The sequence below is a fragment of the Anabrus simplex genome, chromosome 8 (genome assembly GCF_040414725.1).
Source record: "Anabrus simplex isolate iqAnaSimp1 chromosome 8, ASM4041472v1, whole genome shotgun sequence".
Taxonomy (NCBI): domain Eukaryota; kingdom Metazoa; phylum Arthropoda; class Insecta; order Orthoptera; family Tettigoniidae; genus Anabrus; species Anabrus simplex.
In genome coordinates, this window is record NC_090272.1 from 130,785,270 (window position 1) to 130,807,889 (window position 22,620).

The window sequence follows — 22,620 nt, forward strand, 5'->3', positions numbered from 1 at the left end:
CCAAAGTACCTAATTATGTTACAAATACTCTATTACATTGTAAGGAATTATTTCCTTTGTCACCAAAATATCAGTTAACACAAGTAGGGTCATATGATATTAAATGTAGGGTCTGATAAAAATGTACGGCTACCTGTTGAAAGAATTGGAGCAAACGTAGGCACTTTAGATTACATATTCTACTCACGCGTAATGGTGGTTGTATATGCAGCAAGGCAAATTTTGCCCCATCTTGAGTTCAAATAAGGCATGCCTCTAGTATCCAGGTAGGTGTACCTACAGTAGCCACAGTTTCTGTACTTAGCCTAATCATTCATGTATTTACCACTGCATACAATGCCAGAATGCGTATCCTTTATAATTATGTTATATTGCGTCAAAATAGACCTTGGTAGAAATGAAAGAAATGAATGCCCTAGTCGCTTTTTGACAAGTATTTATGGAATGGAGAAGGCTCGTGGTAGGCTATTTGCATACTCGGCACAAACGATATTCAGCTCCATCTAACTTTAGACCTGTGACATGCTACTCGCCACACAATGCGGGGACAACGCTCTCAAGATCTCTCAAAATTTCTCGCGAGAAACAGTGCCTGCGCTAGTCTCGAGAAATCTTACAGACTGCCCATCACCAGTGATAAGATTAGCATGGAATGTTAGTAAGATACTTTCTGATAGGACAAAAGCTTTTCACACCAGGCAAATACTGGGGCTGTATCTTAATTAAGGCCACGGCCACTTCCTTCCCACTTCTAGGCTTTTCCTATCCAATCATCGCCATAAGACCTATCTGTGTCGGTGCAACGTAAAGCAAAAAAAAAAAAATAAATAAAAAATCTGGTAGGACGAAAGCAGTAATTGTACCTATCAATAAGCAAGGGGACAGGAAGGATTGCAACAACTACCAAGGTATTTCATTTATCAGTATACCAAGCAAGGTGATCACTGGCACTTTGGAAGGGAGGACGCAATCAGTGGTTGAGAGGAAGTTGGATGAAAACCATTGTGGTTTCAGACCACAGAGGGGCTGTCAGGATTGGATTTTCAGTCTGCAGCATGTAACTGAAAAATGCTACGAGAGGAATAGACAGCTATGCTTATGATTTATAGATCTAAAGAAGGTATATAACAGAGTATCGATGGAAAAGATGCTCACCCTGCTGGGAGACTATGGGATCAAGGGCAGACTATTAACAGCAATCAAAGGAATTTATGTTGACAATTGGGCTGGTGAGAATTGATGGTAGAATGAGTTCATGATTCAAGGTGCTTATAGGGGTTAGATACGGCTGTAATCTTTCACCTTTCCTGTTCATAGTTTTACATGAATCATTTACTGAAAAGTATGAAATGGCTAGGAGGGATTCAGTTGGATGGAAATGTAGTAAGTAGTTTGGCCTATGCTGATGACGTTGTCGTAATGGCAGATTGTGCTGAAAGTCTGCAGCTGGAACTTGAAAATAGGTGCAGTGAGTATAATATAAAAAATAAGCTTTTCCAAGACTAAAGTGTCATCAGTAGGTAAGAAACCTAAGAGAACTAAATGTCAGATTGGAAATACAAAGCTTGCACAGGTAGATAATTTCAAGTACATTTTTTTTTTTTTTTGCTAGTGGCTTTACGTCGCACCGACACAGATAGGTTTTATGGCGACGATGGGACAGGAAAGGCCTAGGAGTTGGCAGTGGCCATGGCCTTAATTAAGGTACAGCCCCAGCATTTGCCTGGTGTGAAAATGGGAAACCACGGAAAACCATCTTCAGGGCTGCTGACAGTGGGATTCGAACCCACTATCTCCAGGATGCAAGCTCACAGCCGCGTGCTCCTAACCGCACGGCCAACTCGCCCGGTATTTCAAGTATTTAGGATGTGTATTCTCTCAGGATGGTTGTATAGTAAGTGAGATTGAATCAAGATGCAGCAAAGCAAATGCAGTGAGTTTGCAGTTGAGATCAACAGTATTCTGTAAGAAGGAAGTCAGCTCCTGGACAGAACTATCCTTACACCAGTCTGTTTTAAGACAGGAGTGAAAGTTGGGTGGCCTCAGTATATCCTATTCATAATTATAAATAATTAGACATGAAAGTAGTGAGAATGATTGCTGATGCAAAATAGGTGGGAACAATGTCAGGAGGGTACTCAGAATATGGAGATAAAGAACAAGTTAGGAATGACCTCGCTTGATGAAGTTGTATGCATAAATTGGCTTCGATTGTGGGATCATGTTAAACAAATGGGAGAGGATAGGTTGCCTAGGTAAGTAATGGATTTGGTCATGGAGGGTAGAAGAAGTCGAGGGAGACTAAGACGGCGATGGTTAAACTCAGTTTCTAATGATTTAAAAATAAGAGGTATAGAACTAAATGAAGCCACAGACACAGTTGCAAATAGAGGCATGTGGTGGCATTTAGTAAATTTACAAAGACTTTCAGACTGAATGCTCAAAGGCATAAGAGTCTATACTGAATATGTATGTATGTATGTATGTATGTATGTATGTAAATAAAGTTGTAGGGGGTCCGCTGTCTGTAATTTAATTTATTCTGCCAAGTTTTCAGATATTTATCCGTTTTAGGTCAACTCAAGACCGTATCAGTGGTTGTTAGCTGTCGTGTCTGTTTGTCTGTCTATTCAACCACTGTGGCAAAATGGCTGGATATGTCTTGACCAAATTTCATGTTTAGAGTATACCCATCCAAGAGCAGGTTTTGATAAGCTTATGATTTAAAATTCACAGAACAGGCTGGGGGTTTACATGGAGATCAAACAAGTTATTTTATATTTTCTCATATGTTATTGAATTTCTGTAAAAATCTGTTGACTATATGTGAAACACCCCGTCATTTAAAAAATAATTTTTGTTATCTACATAATTTTGCTTACTCTTCAAATGACGGGAAAAAAATTACTATTTTCTGCGGGTTTTATTCTCTGTGTTGAGTGACCCTTGCAGACCGACTACGAACCTACCAGTTAGCATGGCAATGTCTCTGGCTACTTGCTAGCTGCCATTCTGTGGAATTTTTGCAGAATACCATTGGAGGTTACTATTGTCTTCTGATATTACTAAGGGTAACTGTTAATATTTCAATAGTACCGCGAAGTTTAACCCATTATTTCACACCGCAAGGTATTTTCTGGCATTTGCTATCATTTTATTGTACAGTAGAAGTCTGTTATAGCGAGAAATCATAACAGTGAAAAATTCGGAAAACCCCCCAAGCACATTAAAATCGGTATGAAACGGCAATAATTTTGTTCAAAACTTGCGTTTCCGCAGATGATATCCACACTACGGCTTACTTGTTTATTTTTCGTAATCTGATACTACGTGAAAGTGTATGTTTAATTTTGTTCTGAAAAAAATATAGTACCGTATTTCTCCAAATCCAAGCTTAACCCCACTTTTTCCTTCAAAAATTTTAAATCAGGCTCAAAAAGAACTTTGTAAAATCATATGAATGCCTTGTTGTACAGTAGGCCTGCACATTTTTAGACTATTTTTAAACGCCGAACATTTGATTTTCGTCGTGCCGTATTTCTTTCTTTTTGCAGCTGCACAATTATTATTTATTTCTGCGGGTTTAAGGACCATTAACTTAACATTGGCATCATAATACCGAAGAGAACCCGTTGAAAATTTGCTGGCAATACCTATTCTGAATTCTCGGAATCCAAGATGAACCCCACTTTTTCCTTCAAAAAATACGCATGTAGAGAAATAACCTCCTCGTAAAAAAGTACATGTAAATAGCATTTCCGAAATTTAACTAGATGTGAGAAAATATGAAATATCCTCTGAAATCAGTGATGTACTCTGCCATATCTTGAGGTGTATCACATTCTTACTTAATTTCCGTATATAACATTAAAATTAAGATATTGTTTACTTCAGTCTTTATTTTTAACGACTTAACAACTGCTATCAGCCACGTTATTTACGCATCTACAATACGACAATCCATCAGGAAATTATTCTTGCTGTCTATAAAACTCTTACTTTTACTCACCGTCAGATACAACTGGCTACCGCTACAAGCATGTCTCGCTTGCCGGGTTCGGCCAAATTCAGCGAATAGTGATGTATAGGCCTAATCGCGGACGTTGAAAGTCAATGAATGAGTTTATTGCATCACAGTATGGCCATTCCGCCCTTGCGTTTTTTGTGCACATATTTCACAGTTTTAATCTTAGACTTTTTAAAGCATGTTTGTTGCGGACCACTGAATGCATTTTTTGTACATTACACATTTTTTAGCTCTTTTGTCTTCACGCTGACGCCAAATATTGGCTTTAGTTAGGCCTATGCCATATTTTCTTGTGGCTGCACAATTATTCTACATTTCCGAGTGTTTAATAACCATTAACTTAAAATTGGCATCATAATATCGACTAGAACCTGTTGAAAATTTGCCGGCAATATCTTTTCCACGTATCTTTACAATACGACTATCCATCACGAAAATATTCCTGCTGTCTATAAAACTTAATTTTACTAAGCGTCAAGTACAATAGAAGCGTTATAACTCTGCCACTGCGTAGCCATGGCTTTTCTAAGAATTTGAAGGGTCGCATGTTTTGATGCCATTCTGCAGATTTGAGAGAAACACACAGGCACTGTACAACCGGCTGTCGCGGCTAGTGATGCATAGTAAAGAGGCGGTCGTTTATTGTCAACGAGTTCTGTGCACAGGTGAAAAGTAGCGTGGTTACCGCGGTAGTTGCCAGCGGTACCCATTAACTTTCTGTTAGGCCGCAAATGCAACAACCCTTGAGTTTTCGCATGGGATTCTGAGGAAAAAAAAAGTCTTGGATTCGGAGAAATACGGTATCACTCCAGAGACTTCTGTAGCAAACACCTCAGCTTTCTTCTTCAACAGCGTCACCTAACCTAACCGTATATGTATCATGAGAACATATTTGAAACGCATGTAGAGAAATAACCTCCTCGCAAAAAATTTACATGTAAATAGTATTTCCGAAATTTAACTAGATGCAAGAAGATATGAAATATCCTCTGAAATCAGTGATGTACTCTGCCATATCTTGAGGTGTATCACATTCTTAGTACTTATTTCCGTATATAACATTAAAATTAAGATATCATTTACTTCATACGTAACTTTTTGGCCACAAAAAATATAAAAATATAGAGGTACTTCATTTTGGGGTAATTGGTGGCTAAATGGCAAGTCGTATTGCAAGACAGGTAGCACAATCGCTGTTCAATTTGGAGAGATCTACAACTTTGATCCTATGACTGTCGTATCTTGATCCCTTGTACTTTAGATACACCAGCATTTCTTGATTGTAGGTAAAGTTTGTAATTTTACATGTATATTTTATAGTAATCAAAACTCTCAGTCTCAATTGTGACCGGCGGTAGGCAAGTGTGGCTGCCATTATAATCGAAACTTCCCAATTCGATTGTGATTGGCATTAGGAAAAGGGGCTCATCATTACAATGAAGAAAACTCCGCAACTCGATTGCGAATGGCAGTAGGCAAGTGAGCCTGCCGTTATAGTAGAAACTTCTGAACTCAACTGTGAATGGCAGTAGAAAACGTGGCCTGCCACAGTCATCAAAACTCCTCAACACGCACCTTACATCGGAAACAACATATGGGGACCTCCCTGTGGTGTTTCTTGGGTAACGCTAAGAGACATGCAGTTTAATAAAATCTTACTCACTGTGTGTAATTTATGTAGAAATCCATACACAATGTAGAATACCGTAGCGAAGCACAGATACATTTTTTTAGTGTATGTATGTATGTATGTATGTATGTATGTATGTATGTATGTATGTATGTATGTATGTATGTATGTATGTATGTAAATATGGTAACCCTGATGGGAAGAAGCTATATGAATATATGAATGAAGGATGTTCTGTAAGGCAGTGGGACCAATGCTACGATACAAATTTGGTTGAATTGACTGTAGGCACAGTATCAACAGTCATGTAAAATTACATGCTTGCTAGATGCTTAATTTAGCTTATATAACAAGTTTTTCAGTCTGTCTTAACAAAATAATTTAGGTGAAATAAATTACTTCAATTCTGACATTCATCATGTAGTGATGATAAACATGAACAGAGAATGATTATTTCACCATAATTTTTTATGGTGCTCAAATTACATTATTTGACCACTTTCAACTGATTTTGAATAAACCCTTGAGACGGGAACATCTCATGTCTTGTGTTCATTAACAATATTACGGTTAGAAAGGATTTTTTTTTTTTTGTGTAACGAGATTGTGTGGTACATGTTACCTGAATTCTGTCTGTTCATTGAGAATGCTGGTGCATTAAGAGAGAGGGGAAGTTCTCGTCTCTGTAGTACATCTCTATGAATTAACTGTAATTAATACTGTAACACAACATTACTAGACAAATAGTCTGCACCCATAGTGTAACAGTTAGTGCCATTAGTTGTTCTCCTCAGTGGCTCAGATTTGATTCCTGGTTCTACCAGAAATTTAAGATTGGCAGGAGAACTGGTCTGTGGTTAAAAAGTTACATGCAGCTCACCTCCAATAAGAGTGTGCCCAAAGAGAGCTGCACCATCTCAGGCTGAGGACACAAATTTACTTTGCTTGCTGGATAAATGCCAGCCCTGTGGTGTAGGGGTAGTGTCCCTGCCTCTTACCCAGAGGCCCCAGGTTCAATTCCCAGCCAGGTCAGGGAATTTTACCTGGACCTGAAGGCTGGTTCGAGGTCCACTCAGCCTACGAGATTAGAATAGAGGAGCTATCTGATGGTGAGAATAACGGCCAAGACACCTCGTAATCTGCAGGCCTTCGGGCTAAGCAGCAGTCGCTTGGTAGGCCAAGGCCCTTCAAGGGCTGTAGTACCATGGGGTTTAGTGGGGGTCTGCTGGATAAGTAGGTGAAACAACTCTTTTACTTTTGTCACAAAATCCTGCAATTAAAACCTGCCAAGTTCAAAATTAAAATCACCATTTTCTTTTTAATTACCGGCTACGTGATTCCTGTCTCCTTCAGTTATTATCATTGCAGTCCTGCTCCATGGCTAAATGGTTAGCATGCTGGCCTTTGGTCACAGGGGCCCCAGGTTCGATTCCCGGAGGGGTCGGGAATTTTAACCATCATTGGTTAATTTTGATGGCTCGGGGGCTGGGTGTGTGTGTTGCCTTCATCATCATTTCATCTTCATCATGATGTGCAGGTCACCTACGGGAGTCAAATCAAAAGATCTGCACCTGGCGAGCCGAACATGTCCTCGGACACTCCCAACACTAAAAGCCATACGCCATTTCATTTCATTATCAATGCAATGCATATTGCCAAGTACGAACTTTGAAGCAAACAATTCATTTTTTTTTTCTGAAGAATTTGTTAATTACAGCTTGCTGGGTTTTTCATCTAAATATCTTATAAGTTTTTTCTGGTTATTGGTAAGTCTTTTTTTTTTTTTTTTTTTTTTTTTTAGCAACCTGTCAGGGTAGCTTTGGTCTGAGGAGGTCAACTACAAATGCGATTCAAGGCATGGGGATTCTGACTGAGAAGCACAAAGATGCCAGAAAGGTCCTGCTCATAGTGTTTTTATCAATCTTGGAAAGGTATTAAAAAATGTGATAAAAGATTTGATTTGGGCAGCATGGTGCTCCAGAATCTTGAGTTAGGATGAGTCAAGATATTTTGATAAGCAACAACACAGTACAGCTTCAGCAGTCATTTGATAAATGAAGAAAAATGTTGAAAGGCAATGGGCTGAAAGTGCGCCACTCGAAGGCCAAACATTTTCACTGGATCTTCAAAGATTTTCTGGTGCCAGCCAGATCTTTTGCTACAATCTCAACTACTGCCAAAGTTAGACAGCATTAAGTAGCTTGGTTCAGTGGTGGAATAGTCTGGCTGAAATGGCAACTGAACTTGTCAGTGTTCTGCTGCCATAGGATGTCACTGAAACTTAAAGGTAAGCTATACATAATGGGGGCAGGACCTGCACTGACCTGTGCTTTGAAGTGCTAGTCATTCCATGAACACCACATCTCTCATCTCAGTGCCTCTGATATAAAAATGCTGAGGATGTCTGCAGGAGCATTTCTGAAGCATACTCCATGTAAAAGAGATGATGATATTCTGAAGATAGTCTTTAGTGAGTCTGTTGATATGAATAAGAAAGTGTGCTCTTTGTGCATTCCAGCATTTGGATCCACTGTCTCACAGAACATTCTTCATGTAGCTTCTTCTCATCTATGTCACATGATTCATCAAAAGCTGTGAATAGTATTTGAAGACTCTTACAGTAAAGTAAAAGCTCTTTATTTGGATGTTTCAAACCTGATAAATCAGAGGGGAAGCCAAAACAGCTTCCGAAAATTTATGGAACCTTAGAATCCAGATTCAACACTCTCTCATACTGTATCAATTATGATATAGGTAAAATAGGATTGTTTAAGTTGATCATTCATTTACTCTTATCAACATACAGTGCACAGTAGAAAATGAATCCAACAGAATGATAAACTTTCTGAGACTTCATTATTATGAAAGACAACAGATCAATACCCTGAACCTCAAAATCACACACACACACACACACACACACACACACACACACACCCCACACACATATATTTGGAATTCTAATTCACGTTACACAGACTTAGTGGCACACCACTCTCTCCAGTAGATTACAGTGAAGAACTACACACTACTAAGTATCCGACAGTAGTTAACGGTTACAACCACACTTCATGGTCTGGACTAAACCATTGGTCTGGATATGGTCTGGAGAAGACTATTTGTCTGAGAGCAAGTAAAGGGGATCAGGGGGCATAAGCTCCCATCAAGCCTTTATCATCCCCTGGAGTCCAGCTAAAACACGACAAAAAGTAAGGTTATCTGGAGAATGCCATGACAAATTCATTTTACTTTTGTGGAATGTGGCAGCTCTGGGACTGAACATAATGCGAGCTCTATCAGAGAAAATAGGAAACTTTTCATCACAGCTGGCCCAAGTTGGCCAAACACAGAAAGTACGTCACATTTCTCAGATTTGCACAGTGTCTGTTTTAGTTCTTCTATTTACAGTAAATAAAATACTTTTAGGGGCAGGTTGTTGGGTCTGTGCCAAGCATAAAGGAGGGATCTCTCTTCTGCATTACTTCAGGTAATGTTTCATGTAATTTTTCTTTTCTTTTTACCTGCAATTGATCAATGGAAGTGCCTCCATTTATTCCATCATTTGCAAAATGCTGTCTCAAAATTGTACACTGGCGGAAAAAAATAATCCAAACACCAAGAAGGGGTTGTGCTAGATTAACGAACGTTGGCAGGCATGTTTATACATCTGAAAGATGATGTTGATTCAGATTTCCCACAAATTGCATTAGCGTGGCACTATTAGTGGTCTTATGATGTTGCACATCAGATTTGCTTTAAATAAAGGCTGTACTGTGCGAGAGCGTTAGTTACCTGTGAGACTGGATGGAGTGACTGTGAGTGGATCAAGAATGCCTTTATGACGACAAAGAGGCCAGTATCAACAGCTCATTGTGTCTGCAGCAGCAGTTGGCACCACAGTGATGCAACAAACTATTCAAAATCGATTACTTGAAGGAGAGCTCTGAGCCAGACGCCCTGCGGCGTGCATTCCACTTACCCCAAACCACCACCGTCTGCAACTTCAGTAGTCAAGTGAGAGCTCACTGGAGGATGGAGTGGAGGTCCATTGTGTTTTCCGATGAAAGCCGGTTCTGCCTTGGTGCCAGTGATGGCCGTATGTTGGTTAGAAGGAAGCCAGGTGAGTGCCTGTATTCCACCTGTCTGTGGCGTCGACACACTGGACCTACACCAGGAGTTCTGGTCTGGGGAGTAATTTCCTATGACAGCAGGAGCACTCTCAAGGTTATCCCATGCACCCTGACTGTAGATGTGTATGTCTATCTGGTGATTCAACCTGTTGTGCTGCCATTCATGAACAGCATTCCCAGGGATGTTTTCCAACAGGATAATGCATGCCCCCATGCCACTGTTGTAACCCAACATGCTCTACAGAGTGTCGACATGTTGCCTTGGCCTACTCGATCCCCCGATCTGTCCCCAATCGAGCATGTATGGGACATCATCGGATGACAACTCCAGCGTCATCCACAACTGGCATTGACTGACCAAGTGCAAAAGGCATGGAACTCCACCCCACAAGCTTACTTCCGGCACCTGTACGACACAATGCATGCACGTTTGTATGCCTGCATTCAACAGCCAGGCGATTACATTGGTTATTAATTGACCAGCATGGCACATTTGCGATGGCTTTTCTCGCGTGGATATTAACCTGTAGTCTTATACCTTTAATCAATTAAATATGTTACCTTGACAAATATATTGCCAAAATTTCCGTATTCTACATTCCTTATTTCATTGTGTTTGGATTTTTTTTTTTTTTCTGCCAGTGTATATCCATAATGCATACTTTGCAAGTTTTCAAGATATCTTTAGTTGACTTAGTGTTCTGTAACAGTTCATATACCATAAGCATTTTAAAAATGCAAAAGAAGGCTTTTAACATAATTGAAAATGTTTCTCCACATTTTAAACCTCTCTTTATTAGAACTTTTCATTCTAATCTTAATTTATTTGTATATACATTATTACTTCGCGTAAAGTGCAAGTCCATTACTGATTTAACCTATCAGAATACCATGAGTTCATACAAAACTAGACATTCCTAAGAACTGATGCTGAGAAGCTGCTTGCAGACCAGTAATGCATATTCAGGTGTAGACTGTGCATTACTCAGAGTTCCTAGGAATAACACTTATTAATGAAACAGGATATGAATTTCAAAATCTAACATTAAAAGCTTTTAGGAAGGGCCTTTGCAAATGACTGTAAGTTAATCCATGGTGAACCATTAATGAGTAGAGAAGCTGACTGGCTTGACCTCCAGTAATTGTAACATAGTTCATTGAATTACAATACGGTACATACATTTCATAGTTTATCCTCATATGGGTAATCATTTAAATGGAACTATAAATAAAGGTTACATATCTCTTCATATTGTGGTTATTGAGGATGTTTAGAGGTTGTAGTAAGGATGTAAAGGAGAGGGCATTTAAGTAACTGATAAGACCTCAGAGTATGGTTCCAGTATGATTCAAGAACTGGATAAGATCCAAAGGGAAGCAGCATGGTTTGTTTGAGTGATATCCGACAAAAGAGTAGTAGTACAAAAATGTTACAAACTTTAAGCTGGGAAGGCTAGGGAGTAAGGAAACAAACGGCTCAACTAAGCAGCATGTTCCAAGCTGTCAGTGGAGGGATGTCATAGAATGATATTAGTAGACTAATAAGCTTGAGTGGAGCTTTTAAAAGTTTTTTAAAGTAGGAAAGATCACAATGTGAAGATAAAGTTGAAATTCAAGAGGACAAATTGGGACAAATATCCATTTATAGAAAGAGGAATTAGGGATTGGAATAATTTATCAAAGGAGATTTTCGATAAATTTCCAACTTCTTTGAAATTATTTAAGAAAAGACTTGGAAAACAATTGAGAGGGAATCTGCTACCAGGGTAATGGTGACTTCAGTGGTGACTGATTGATAAGCTACCACACACAATAAAGAACAAAGATATATGTCACACAAATAGAGACATATCTTTTCCTTAGGAACAGTAGTGATCAGGTATTTCTGGAGGTAACAGTCCTGGCATTTGCCTGGTGTGAAATGGTATATGATGGAAAATCATTTTCAGTGTGTTGGCAGCAGGGTTTGAACCCATCTTCTCCTGAATGCAAGCTCACCGCTACTTGACCTGTACTGTGTAATCAACTTCCTCAGTCATTGATGGTTTTGGCCAGCAGCTTAACAGCTGGATGACTTTCCTGATGTCACATGACTTTTCAGGTGAAAATTCCACCCTATTATCCAATGGGATTGGAAACTCAACCACTTCAGTAGATAGGCAGCAGGTAAGTCATTGCGCTAATCATACTTCCCGCAAACATGAATATTTCGGACAAAAATGTAAGGATCAGATTTTCACTACACGAGGATAAATGAACGTACAAATCATCCATATATTCATTTTATTTTATGAAAGAATTCATCCTAAAGTAAAACTGGTAACTGGCTATTAAACTCCCTTTCTGCATGTTATTAATTCATTTTTCTCCTTTCAAAGAACACTGAGTAATCTCATTACTTATAATTAAAATAAGTTAAATTAATGTGAATGTGCCTTCAAACTCTAAACTCATTTTAACTGGTCAACGGTTTCTGTAAAACAGCAATGATTTTACTGGAAGAATCGATGCTAACGAGCTACTTGTAGACCAGTAATGTATATTCAGATGCAAATCATCTTCACTGTATGAAACTGATTGTTATTAATCTTTGGTATCACCGATGCCTCCCATCGTAATAGCAAAAGTGGCTTCATTTTCAGGCAAGTCAGGGCTGAAAGAAAGAAAAAGAATGATAATTAGGTTACGCTCAAGTTCAAGAGAAGAATCAAATCAACCACACAAGAAAACATTCCTTTTTAAGGACATTTCCTGTATATACACACAGTATATTATTTATTTTACTAATATATCATTACACTAATGTGTCTCCTTCTTTCTTCTTTCCGATGAGCCCTGCTAAGGACCACGTGCCAATTTCAATTCAGTTCATACTTTGTTGTTTTCTTTTCTGCTCCTTCTAATATTCTTTCTAATATTCTTTCATTTTTTCACTATGCTATCACTATCCATTTATGCTGTTTCTTTTTGTCCTTGGACCACTTCACACCAGGCTTCTTGTTCAATCTTCCTTGGAATCCTTCCATACTTACTACCCTCTTTCTAAAAATTTCTCTGTCCATAGTTTCTTCTTCTCATATATTATTTCTTTCTAAATCTTTCTTTATTTCTTGAATCCAGCTAGTTGTTGCCTTTTCGTCCAAAAGGTACTTGAAAATCCTTTTTGTTCATCTGGAATCATCCCTTCTGTAATTATGTCCAAAAAATTGCAACCTCTTTTTTCTAATGGTTTCTGTTATGTTTTCTATGTTCCTGTATATTTCATCATTAGATAATTTCCATACTTCTGTTGTTTTCACAGGGCCTAAGATTTTTCTTATGATTCTCCTTTCTAGTACCTCAAGTTTATCTAATCTATAGATTAGTACCAGACATTCACTTGCATTCCAGTTCCACCACTGTAGTGTAGTGCCTTATTTTAAGATTTTTAGATAGACACTTTTTGTTATAAAAATTCTTTGTGATAGCATATGCTCTTTCCACTTTCTACTGCAGATTTGTCTAAACCATTTCCTTGAATTATTTCTCCCAGATATTTGAATTTCATTACTCTTTCCACTGGACCAATATCTGTTGCCAAAAATTTTGGAGCATTCTTGATGTTTGTTATAAAATTTTGTTTTGTCTACAGAGATTCTCAAACCTGTCTTGTTGAATATTTCTTCCAAGAGATTGATTTATGTTGTTGCACTTGTTAAGTTTTCTGACAGTGTAGCAAAATCATCTGCAAATGCTAGGCAATTTATTTCAATGCCTTTGTTCTTTCTCCCCAAAGTTACTGGCAAAATGTTATGTTCTTTAAGCTGTACGTTCCAAATTCTTACAATTTTCTCTAGAACACAGTTGAATAGAAGGGGTGACAAACCATCACCTTGCTGTACCCCTGTATTTATCTTAATAGGTTTTGATACCTCACCCATAAATTTCACCTTTGAAATTGTGTCATTGAGTGTTTCACGTATTAGGTTTGCCAATTTAGTTTTCACCCCAAATTCATGAATTGTTTTATCTATGGTTTCTCTATCAACTAAGTCAAAGGCCCTTTTAAAATCTACGAAAGTCAAAACAATGTCTTTTGAATTCAATGTACTATGGTGAATTATGGATTTTAAGTTAAATATTTGTTCTGAACAAAATCTGCCTTTTTGAAATCCAGCTTGTTACTCACCCAGTTGCTTGTCAAGTGATGTTTCTACTCTATTCAGCAATATTTTTGAGAATACCTTGTATGCAATTTGCAGAAGAGAGATGCCTCTATAGTTATCAATCTTTTGTTTGTCCCCTTTTTTATGCATTGGGTTGCATTGAGTATTTCTTCATTATCTGTGTCCTTTTATTTTGAAACTATTCACTTTCAGAGTTTCGGTATGCATCAAGTCACTGAAAAATCCTGCAAGAGGAATAGACAGTTGTGTTTATGTTTAGTAGATTTAGAGGAGACATATGGCAGAGTATCATATGAAAAGATGTTAGCTGTACCAGGAATTATGAAATTCATTATCTAGGCTTTTCTGCCCAAAGGCAGGTCTTGTCAAGGGATAATCCTTCTTCTCCATTGTTTTCTATATGTTGCTTTTCATTTCACTATAGTTTTCTCCTTTTATCTTGTCCAGTATTTGATATATTTTCTTTCCTCTTCCTCTTTTACCATTTATCATTCTTTCTATTCCATCCTTAAGCAAACATTCCCTTCTCAAATAGTGTACAATCCAATTAGTTTTTCCTCTTTCTAATAATTTGTATCATGGACCGTTTTTCTCCAACTCTTTGCATAACCCCTCCATTTCTTACACTGTCTTCTCATTGAGCTCCTTCCATTCTCCTCCATATCCACATCTCAAGTGTTACCAGCTTTTTCTCATCTTCTTTCCTTAAAGTTCAAGTCTCTGCACGATATAGAGCAACACTCGTGACATAACATTTTGCAACCCTCTTTCTCAATTATTAATGGTCCACAATATAATTTCCTCAGCCTCCTGAAATCTTCCTTCACTATGCCAATCCTTCTCTTGATTTCCATTGTACAGAGCATATCTTCATTGATAATAAATTCCAAGTTCTAGAATTGCTATACTTGCTCTATATCCTTTCCTTCCATCTTAATCCTAACTTTACTACCTCTTCTTGTTAATTCTCATTCCATATTCTTTTAGCTTGATGTTAAATTCTCTCATCATTTTTATCAACTCTTGTTCACTTTCTACCAATGCAATCATGTCATCTGCAAATTTTACACATTTCACTTTCCACTCTCCCACACATACTCTTGTCTTCCTGTTAAACACTCATTGATGATTTCCTTCAAGTATATGTTGAATGGAGTCGGAGACAAACAGCAATCCTGTCGGACAGCTCTTCCCAATTCAACCTCACCTCCTATTCTTGATCTTGCTCTCTGACTCAAGTACAAGTCTGTCATTAAGCCATCATCTCTCCAGTCAATTACAGTACATGTTTTTTCAGGATTGTTATAAGTTTATCCCATCTCACGTTGTCAAAAGCTTTCTCTTGATCTATAAATGGAGCATACACCTTACTGTTCTTCTCCATGTACCTTCCACCTATCACGATGAGTAGTTTGATGGCATTTCTCATTCCCACTGTGTGTCTAAAACCATATTGTTCCTCTCCAAGTAAATCATTCATCTTTTCATACCTCCATCTGTTAGCATTCTTAGTGAGATTTTGGCTGCATGAGATATCAAACTCGGTGTCTTATGTTCTTCACACTTTTTGCTGTTCTTTTTCCCATCTGTGGGGTCAGGATGATTTCTGTAAAACCATTTGGCTACTTTCCTTCCATATATATTTTGTTGTATAATCAATTTAACTCTTACCTTCCTTTGTCCTCAAAAGCTTCTACCAGCTACACAGGAATCTCATCAATAGTATTAGTCACCTTTCCACTCTTACTCTTTTTCAGTGATGCCTCAATCTTGCATCCTTCCATTTTCATCCTGTGTAACTAAATCTATGATTGTAACTATGGGATTAAGTGTATGCCGTTACTGGCAATCAAAGGCATTTGGGTTGATAATCAGGCTACAGTGAGAACTGATTGCGGAATGAGTTTCTGGTTCAAAGTAGTTAGAGTTAGACAAGGCAATCTTTCACTTTTGTTGTTCATAGTATACAATGGATCAGTTACTGAAAGGTGAATAATGATAGGGAGGGAAATGTAGTAAGCACTTTGGCCTGTGCCAATGACTTGGTCTTAATGGCGGACTGTGCTGAAAACCTGGAACCTAATATCTTAGAGCTTGAAAATGCAGCAAGTAAAATATGAAAATTATCACTTCCAAGACTGAAGAAATGTGAGTAGGAGTAGGAAAGAAACCTAAGAGGGTTGAATGTCAAGTCAGGAATACAAAACTGGAACAGGTGGAACATTTCAAGTATTTATGATATATATTCTCCTAGGATGATATATGCTACTATAGGCTAATTGCAGTGCGATCAACAGTCTTCTCTAAGAAAAAATGAGTTCTCAAACAAAATTATTTTTTACCACCAATTTGTTTTCAGACTAACTTTCCTGTTTGGGGATGAAATCTCCATGAACTCAGACTAACTTATTCATAAGCTGTAAAAGACATGAGAGGAGCGAGAATGATGGCTGGTACTAACAGGTGGGAACAAGAATTAACTCTGTGGATGAAGCTGTACATATAAACCGGCTTCAGTGGTGAGGTCATGTGAGAATGAATGGAGGAGGATAGGTTACCTGAGAGAATGATGGACTCTGCCATGGAGGGTAACAGAAGTTGCAGGAGAATAAGATGATACGGTTAGACTCAGATTTTACTGTGTTTTGTGATAGGAAGTATAGAACTAAACTTGGCCATAGAACTAGTCATGAACAGAGGGTCTGTATAGCTGCTTAATTAATTTGCAGAGGCATGTAGACCGAATGCTGAAGGCATAACAGTCTTTTGAAGATGTATACAGGGTCTCTCTTATAAACTAAGATCATCGAAGCAGCATTTTTACTCTCCGATATCTAACCTGCAGTATGGAAGGTGCATGGATAGTTCTTGACCTTGCAAGCATCTGCGCATGTTTGACCACAGAAGTATCAGTTGCCAGTCTCAATCTTAGCTGTTAACATGATGAGACAGTTATCATTGCTACACTGTATTTTCGTATGTAAAAGTTCTGGTTTCATCTTAATGGTAGTGTGAATAGTCGTAACTCTTACTATTGTTGAGCAGAAAATCCTAATGATGTTTATGAAGTCCCTCATCATGATAGGAAGATTGGTGTTTGATGTGCTGTTAGTGCAAGACAAATAACTGGGCCTATTTTTTTTTTTCAAGATGAACAGTAAATGCAGAGAGGTACCTAGATAACATTTTGACGTCGTTCTTCAATCAGTTAATAGAAGAAGAAAAATTGTATGGATGATTACAATAAGATTTAGTCTCTGCTCATGCAGCAGAAGATCCCCTTCTTACAATCTCAGAAGTGTTTACATACACAGTGATCAGTGCTGGTCTATTTTACCCTCGTTCTCTAGATCTAATAGTGTGTGATTTTTACTTGTGGGGTAAACTGAAAGAAAAAGTGAATGAAACAAATCCTTGCACATTGGAGGGACTGAAAGAAAACATTACAAGTGAAATCAGAAACATTACAGTAGCAGAACCTACTCGCGTCAGCCAGAATGTGGTTACCAGATACAATGCCTGTATAATCTAGGAAGGACAACACTTCCAGCATCTTTTGTAAGGTAAGATTCCATATAAGATTATATACATGCTTAAAGCAGGGTGGCCGTGTGTGACACAAGTTCGGCTAAGGCAGCTGCCATAACGCAGAGTACAAACACCTTGCATTTGGTCTTAGTTTATATGAGACACTCTGTATACATAAATTATATACTGACAATTCCTATTTTTATAAATTGGAGAGGTACCAGTATTTATTTCAAATTTTCTGTCTGCTATTCTGGTATTGAAGTGACCTTTTTTTTTTTGTGGTGGGGTCCTTTTATTTTGGATCAGAATATCTATGAAAAGAATTGTTATATGTTGAGAGTGTGTTGTTGATCAACGTACCATTCCCGATATTAGAGTGAAAGAAGAATGTAATGCAAACCAATCAGATGAAGTATTTTATCGAATTCTTTACTCTTTTGTTGACTAGGGGATGATGAATTACGAGAGTTGTGAGTTTTCATAACAATATGTACATATTGTTAAATATCCTTGTCTCTTCTATTACTTCCTCTTCCCTAACTGATCTATAATTCCATTTATCCTTCATGTAATATCTTTCCTAACAGTAGCTAGCTTTCTGTTTTTATATTGACCAAGTTCTACTTCATCTTAGTCCATTCATTACAGTCTTTATTTCTTTATTTACTTTTCATGTACTAACCCACTGGGTTCCTTTACTCCTTCTGTATTTGTCCTCTGCCACCTGTATAAACATGTAATATTTTTTTCACTTCCATTTTATATGTTTACCTAGCTTTCTCTTTATCCTCCACTATCCTCATCAAGAATGAAGACATCTCAGTTCTCAGTAGCAGCTCCTCAGTGAGTGTGGTAAGCCCACCTTTGTAATAAAGTTGAGAAGAGGAAACAAGGCTTGTTGGAAGATGGTAAGAAATAGATCTTAACAGAACTGGAAGGTTTGAAGAGGGAGCCTGTTCATACAAAGACAACAGTGTGTAAAAGTGTGGAGTTTATCTTTGTCCTTAGTGTTTTCATGTTTATCCCTATCTCTCATTCCTGTTACTCAATCTTTCCTTTCAGACCAACCATAGTGTTTATTCTTTGTGTGTATATTTGTATAGTTATTCCTAGCTTTCTATCTCTGATTTATATTCATATATTTGTTTCTATGGTAATCTTTCTATTACATAATTACAGGTATTGACTTTAATGCAAAGATTGAAAATAGAATATAAGGTGGAATATATGATGTAACAAATATCAATTTATTGGTGAATATTTTCATTAATATAGACAATACCTGTCATAAATTTTTGCAATCCTAGTTTCGCCTCTTCCTTTTCTCAATGCAATGCGAGTAGTGGAAGCATGAGCCAATATATTACCTCCAATTGGCTTCTTGGGGTCTGCCTGTACAGAAGAGATTTCAGCAATTATGCTTAAGGACAAAAATAAATCTACTAACGTATTTTACATCTGAAAATAGAAATGAATCAATACTCTTCCAAAATAGAGACAACTCAAATTCTTTCAACTTCTAACCTAATTTTAAGTAGAATCTCTTAAAAGCACATGTGTTTAGCCATTATATGGTTGCTAAAGAGAAGACAGCTTAGCAATTTAACCACTTCTTCTGCCTAGTCTTTATCCCATTTATCTGGAATCGGCTCTTGATATGGGTTTGGCCCAGTTTCATGGCTGGATGTCCTTCCTGATGCCAACCCTATGTGGAGGGATGAAACTTTCTTCAGCTTATCCCAGATATTTCTTGGGTCCCTGAAGCCACCCAAACTAATTTTAGTTTTGAACTGGGGTTTAAGACCAAATGCCCTTTCTGATACCATGCAATTTCTGAGATGAAAATCTCAACCCAGAAATGTCAAACCTATGCCTTCAGGGTGGGCAACCAGCAGCTGAGCCGCTGAGCTAATCATGCCCCCTTAGCAATTTAATCACTAACGTCAACATATATGACATACAATGCTCAGAATAAAAAATTTTAAAAAATGGTATTTCTGTATTGGTTGTGACCACAGTAAGAAGGAAATGCAATTTTTATTTTCCGTCATGTCTGTATGTATGTACGCACATCATATAAAAATGGCTCAAAAGTATTTCACAAGAATTAGTATGCAAAGTCGGAGAATAAATCACTACGGTCTAGACTATAAATAATTTTATTCACAGAGTGAAATGGTAGTGAAATTTAATCTTCAAATATCTGTTATTAGTGGTCCCTCACAATAAATCCTACTTAAAGAACACAATTTCTGATCATTTATGTCTTAGACGGTTTTATACCGCACCGACTATGATAACAGAGATGTTAATGAATTTATACTTTTGTTGCTTCGTCTATATCACTGTCAAACATCGATAACGTGGTTTTTTATCATGATTGTCTTAAAGTGAAAAACTGTATAGTCATCAGCAATACTGACAAGGAAAATTGTGAAGATTATTATCAAAATGAAAAAAAAATCATGAAGGAACAATTGCTTGAAGAATAAGATGAGAGGGAGTAATGAAAGAAGGAAGAAGGACTCATATAACATTGGATATCCTAATATCACAGAGTCTGAGGAATACTAACAATATTAAAAGACCATTAACTTAATCAACAATAACATTACATTGGCTATTGTGATGTACTTTGCCTCTTTTGCTGCTACTCATCTCTTATATATGACATTACTGCTGTATGCTACATGAGTAGAACAGCCTGCCTGAATATCTGAATATTGGCAGGATGTAGCTGGAGAGTTAACTTTCTCTTTTAACATACCATGTGCAATGTGATGGTACTTTTATTTTAAATGAGACAGGGTCAATACATGATAGGAAAGTAAAATACTATGCAAAAGCACACAATATCTAATAGTCACTTCAGTAACCTGAAATAAGTTAAAGATCCAGTGCACGTTCATAACGAACAACAACAGGACTAAGGAGATGAAGGTAAGGATGGTTACAATCATAACTTATTTCATAAAGGATTTCGTAGATATAGAGTACCACCAAAGACATAAGCTAGTAAATAACATGTGCAGTGGAGATGTACCTGTTGCCATATATAAATGCAACCAAAGCTGGGCCATGGTACTTAAAAAAAAAACCATGAAACAGGCAAGGGAGAATGACAAGGAAGGGATGGAAGAATACTCCACATAAGTTTCAATATATATATGTATATATATATATTTTCACCAATCTAAATCTTTCCAGATAATAACAGTCTGTAGCAACCAAATTCCATTATAACAATAGAGAAAACTATCAGGTACAAATAACTATTCATTACAAGCATATTCTCTGGTAAGTTTAGATACAATGATAACATATGAGGAAATGCTCTCCTCTAGAGGGATACGATTTTAATCAGTTACAATATTTTTCCCTTTATGTCTGAGGAAAACGATGGGGAAACCAGCCCCAAATGCCCAAGGTATGTTGAACAAATACAAGAAAAATATCTAATGAAACACCAGTATGTATTATATGAAACAACAGGTACAATAAAGCTCTAGGGAGCAGTGTTACTATCAACTCAGTGGTTTTCGCAATTAACAAGAAATGTTTGAGAAAACTGTTAGCAATAAGAAGGTATTAATAAGATAAGGGCAACAAATCTCAGCGTAATAGGAAAATTTGCCAATCACGTTTGTCAGGCTTAGCATAAGGTCTATTGGAATACATGATAAGGAGATAATGACTCCCTGATTTGGGGTATAGATTGGTCCATGAACTTTTACTTTCTAAAGGTTCAACAAGTTTCATACCGACCAAGTTGGCCGTACAGTTAGGGGCATGCAGCTATAAGCTTGCATTTGGGAGATAGGGGGTTTGAACCCCACTGTGGGCAGCCCTGAAGATGGTTTTCTGTGGTTTCCCATTTTTGCACTGCTTCCTTCCCACTCCTCATCGTCACCATAAGACCTACCTGTGACGGTGCGACGTAAAGCAACTTGTAAAACAAAATAAAAAAAATCAATTTCCATGAAAGGATGAATACAAAATTCTTACAAACATTATATAAACCAAGCTTGATAGCTGCAGTCGCTTAAGTGTGGCCAGTATTCGGGAGATAGTGGGTTCAAACTCCACCGTCAGCAGCCCTGAAGATGGTTTTCCGTGGCTTTCCATTTTCACACCAGGCAAATGCTGGGGGTGTACCTTAGTTAAGGCCACGGCTGCTTCCTTTCCACTCCTAGCCCTTTCCTATCCACTCATCACCATAAGACCTGTCTGTGTCGGTGTGACATAAAGCAACTTGCAAAGAAAAGAAAAACATTATATAAAATCAACGAGATTATTACTTAACAATCGCAATAAATACTACATATAACAAACACACAGGCTTACCTTAATCTATTCCCCCCCTACCCAAATATATATATATTGCTCAAATTTTGAAAAGGAACACATGGAAGAGGGAGAAGGTCTCTGAACCCAACACATCAGAAAGAAAAAAAAAGAAAGAAAAAACGCCCTACAAAATTTATAGCCTGAAAGTTCATAGAGTATGAACTAGCTGATACTTTGAACATAAGTCCACAATTTTCTGCTCCTGAGTAATTCACTTCTTCCAAGTTTTCATTGAACATAGTGGAACAGCTAGAATCATTACTCCCTCATCTGTGCATGCCCCAATTAAAGAAAACATTTCCATAGAAGGAACAAAGTAGTCAGAGGATAATCATGAGGAAAAATCTCTCTCTCACGCTCTCATCTTAAGTAGATGATAGAATTAATGGAGTAGAGATCCAGCTCTCTCCAGCAGTCCACCTGCAGTGCCTGAACATTCAACACACACTAAAGAAATCTTCGCGGATGAGAAGGAGCAACTCGTACGAAGCAGGAAGTAATCAACAACAATGTTAGGGAAAATTAAGCAAAAGGAGTCACGTATGTCAGAAAGACATCGCTGCACAAGGGATAGATGAAAGCAGGTAATAATAATGGCATGTGGCCTCTGAAGAGGCCTGGTGCAGGTCTTTTGAGTTGATGCCGTACAGGCAACCTGCGCGTCTATGAGGATCCGGCCCTACCTATGATGAATTCTAATTATGAAAATGGCACGTACACCCAGCCCCCGAGCCATTGGAATTAACCAGTTAAGGTTAAAATCTCTGACCGGGCCAGGAATTGAACCCA

The 22,620-nt window shown here is 37.7% G+C and overlaps 1 protein-coding gene and 1 long non-coding RNA gene across 2 annotated transcripts in view; one reads left to right on the forward strand and one right to left on the reverse strand.

Annotated features, from left to right (window-relative positions):
- The window catches only part of LOC137501867 (uncharacterized), a 73,801-nt gene that overhangs the window by 22,406 nt on the left and 28,775 nt on the right, over nt 1-22,620 (forward strand). The gene's annotated exons all lie outside the window — the stretch shown is intronic.
- Nucleotides 12,160-22,620, reverse strand: part of LOC136879201 (meiotic recombination protein DMC1/LIM15 homolog) — a 115,307-nt gene continuing 104,846 nt past the window's right edge. Inside the window, exons 7-8 of the mRNA XM_067152996.2 lie at nt 18,767-18,876; nt 12,160-12,440 (exon numbers count right to left, since the gene is read on the reverse strand). Of these exons, the coding sequence (XP_067009097.1) occupies nt 12,371-12,440; nt 18,767-18,876 (180 nt within the window). The 3' untranslated portion in view covers nt 12,160-12,370. The remainder of the gene's footprint in view (nt 12,441-18,766; nt 18,877-22,620) is intronic.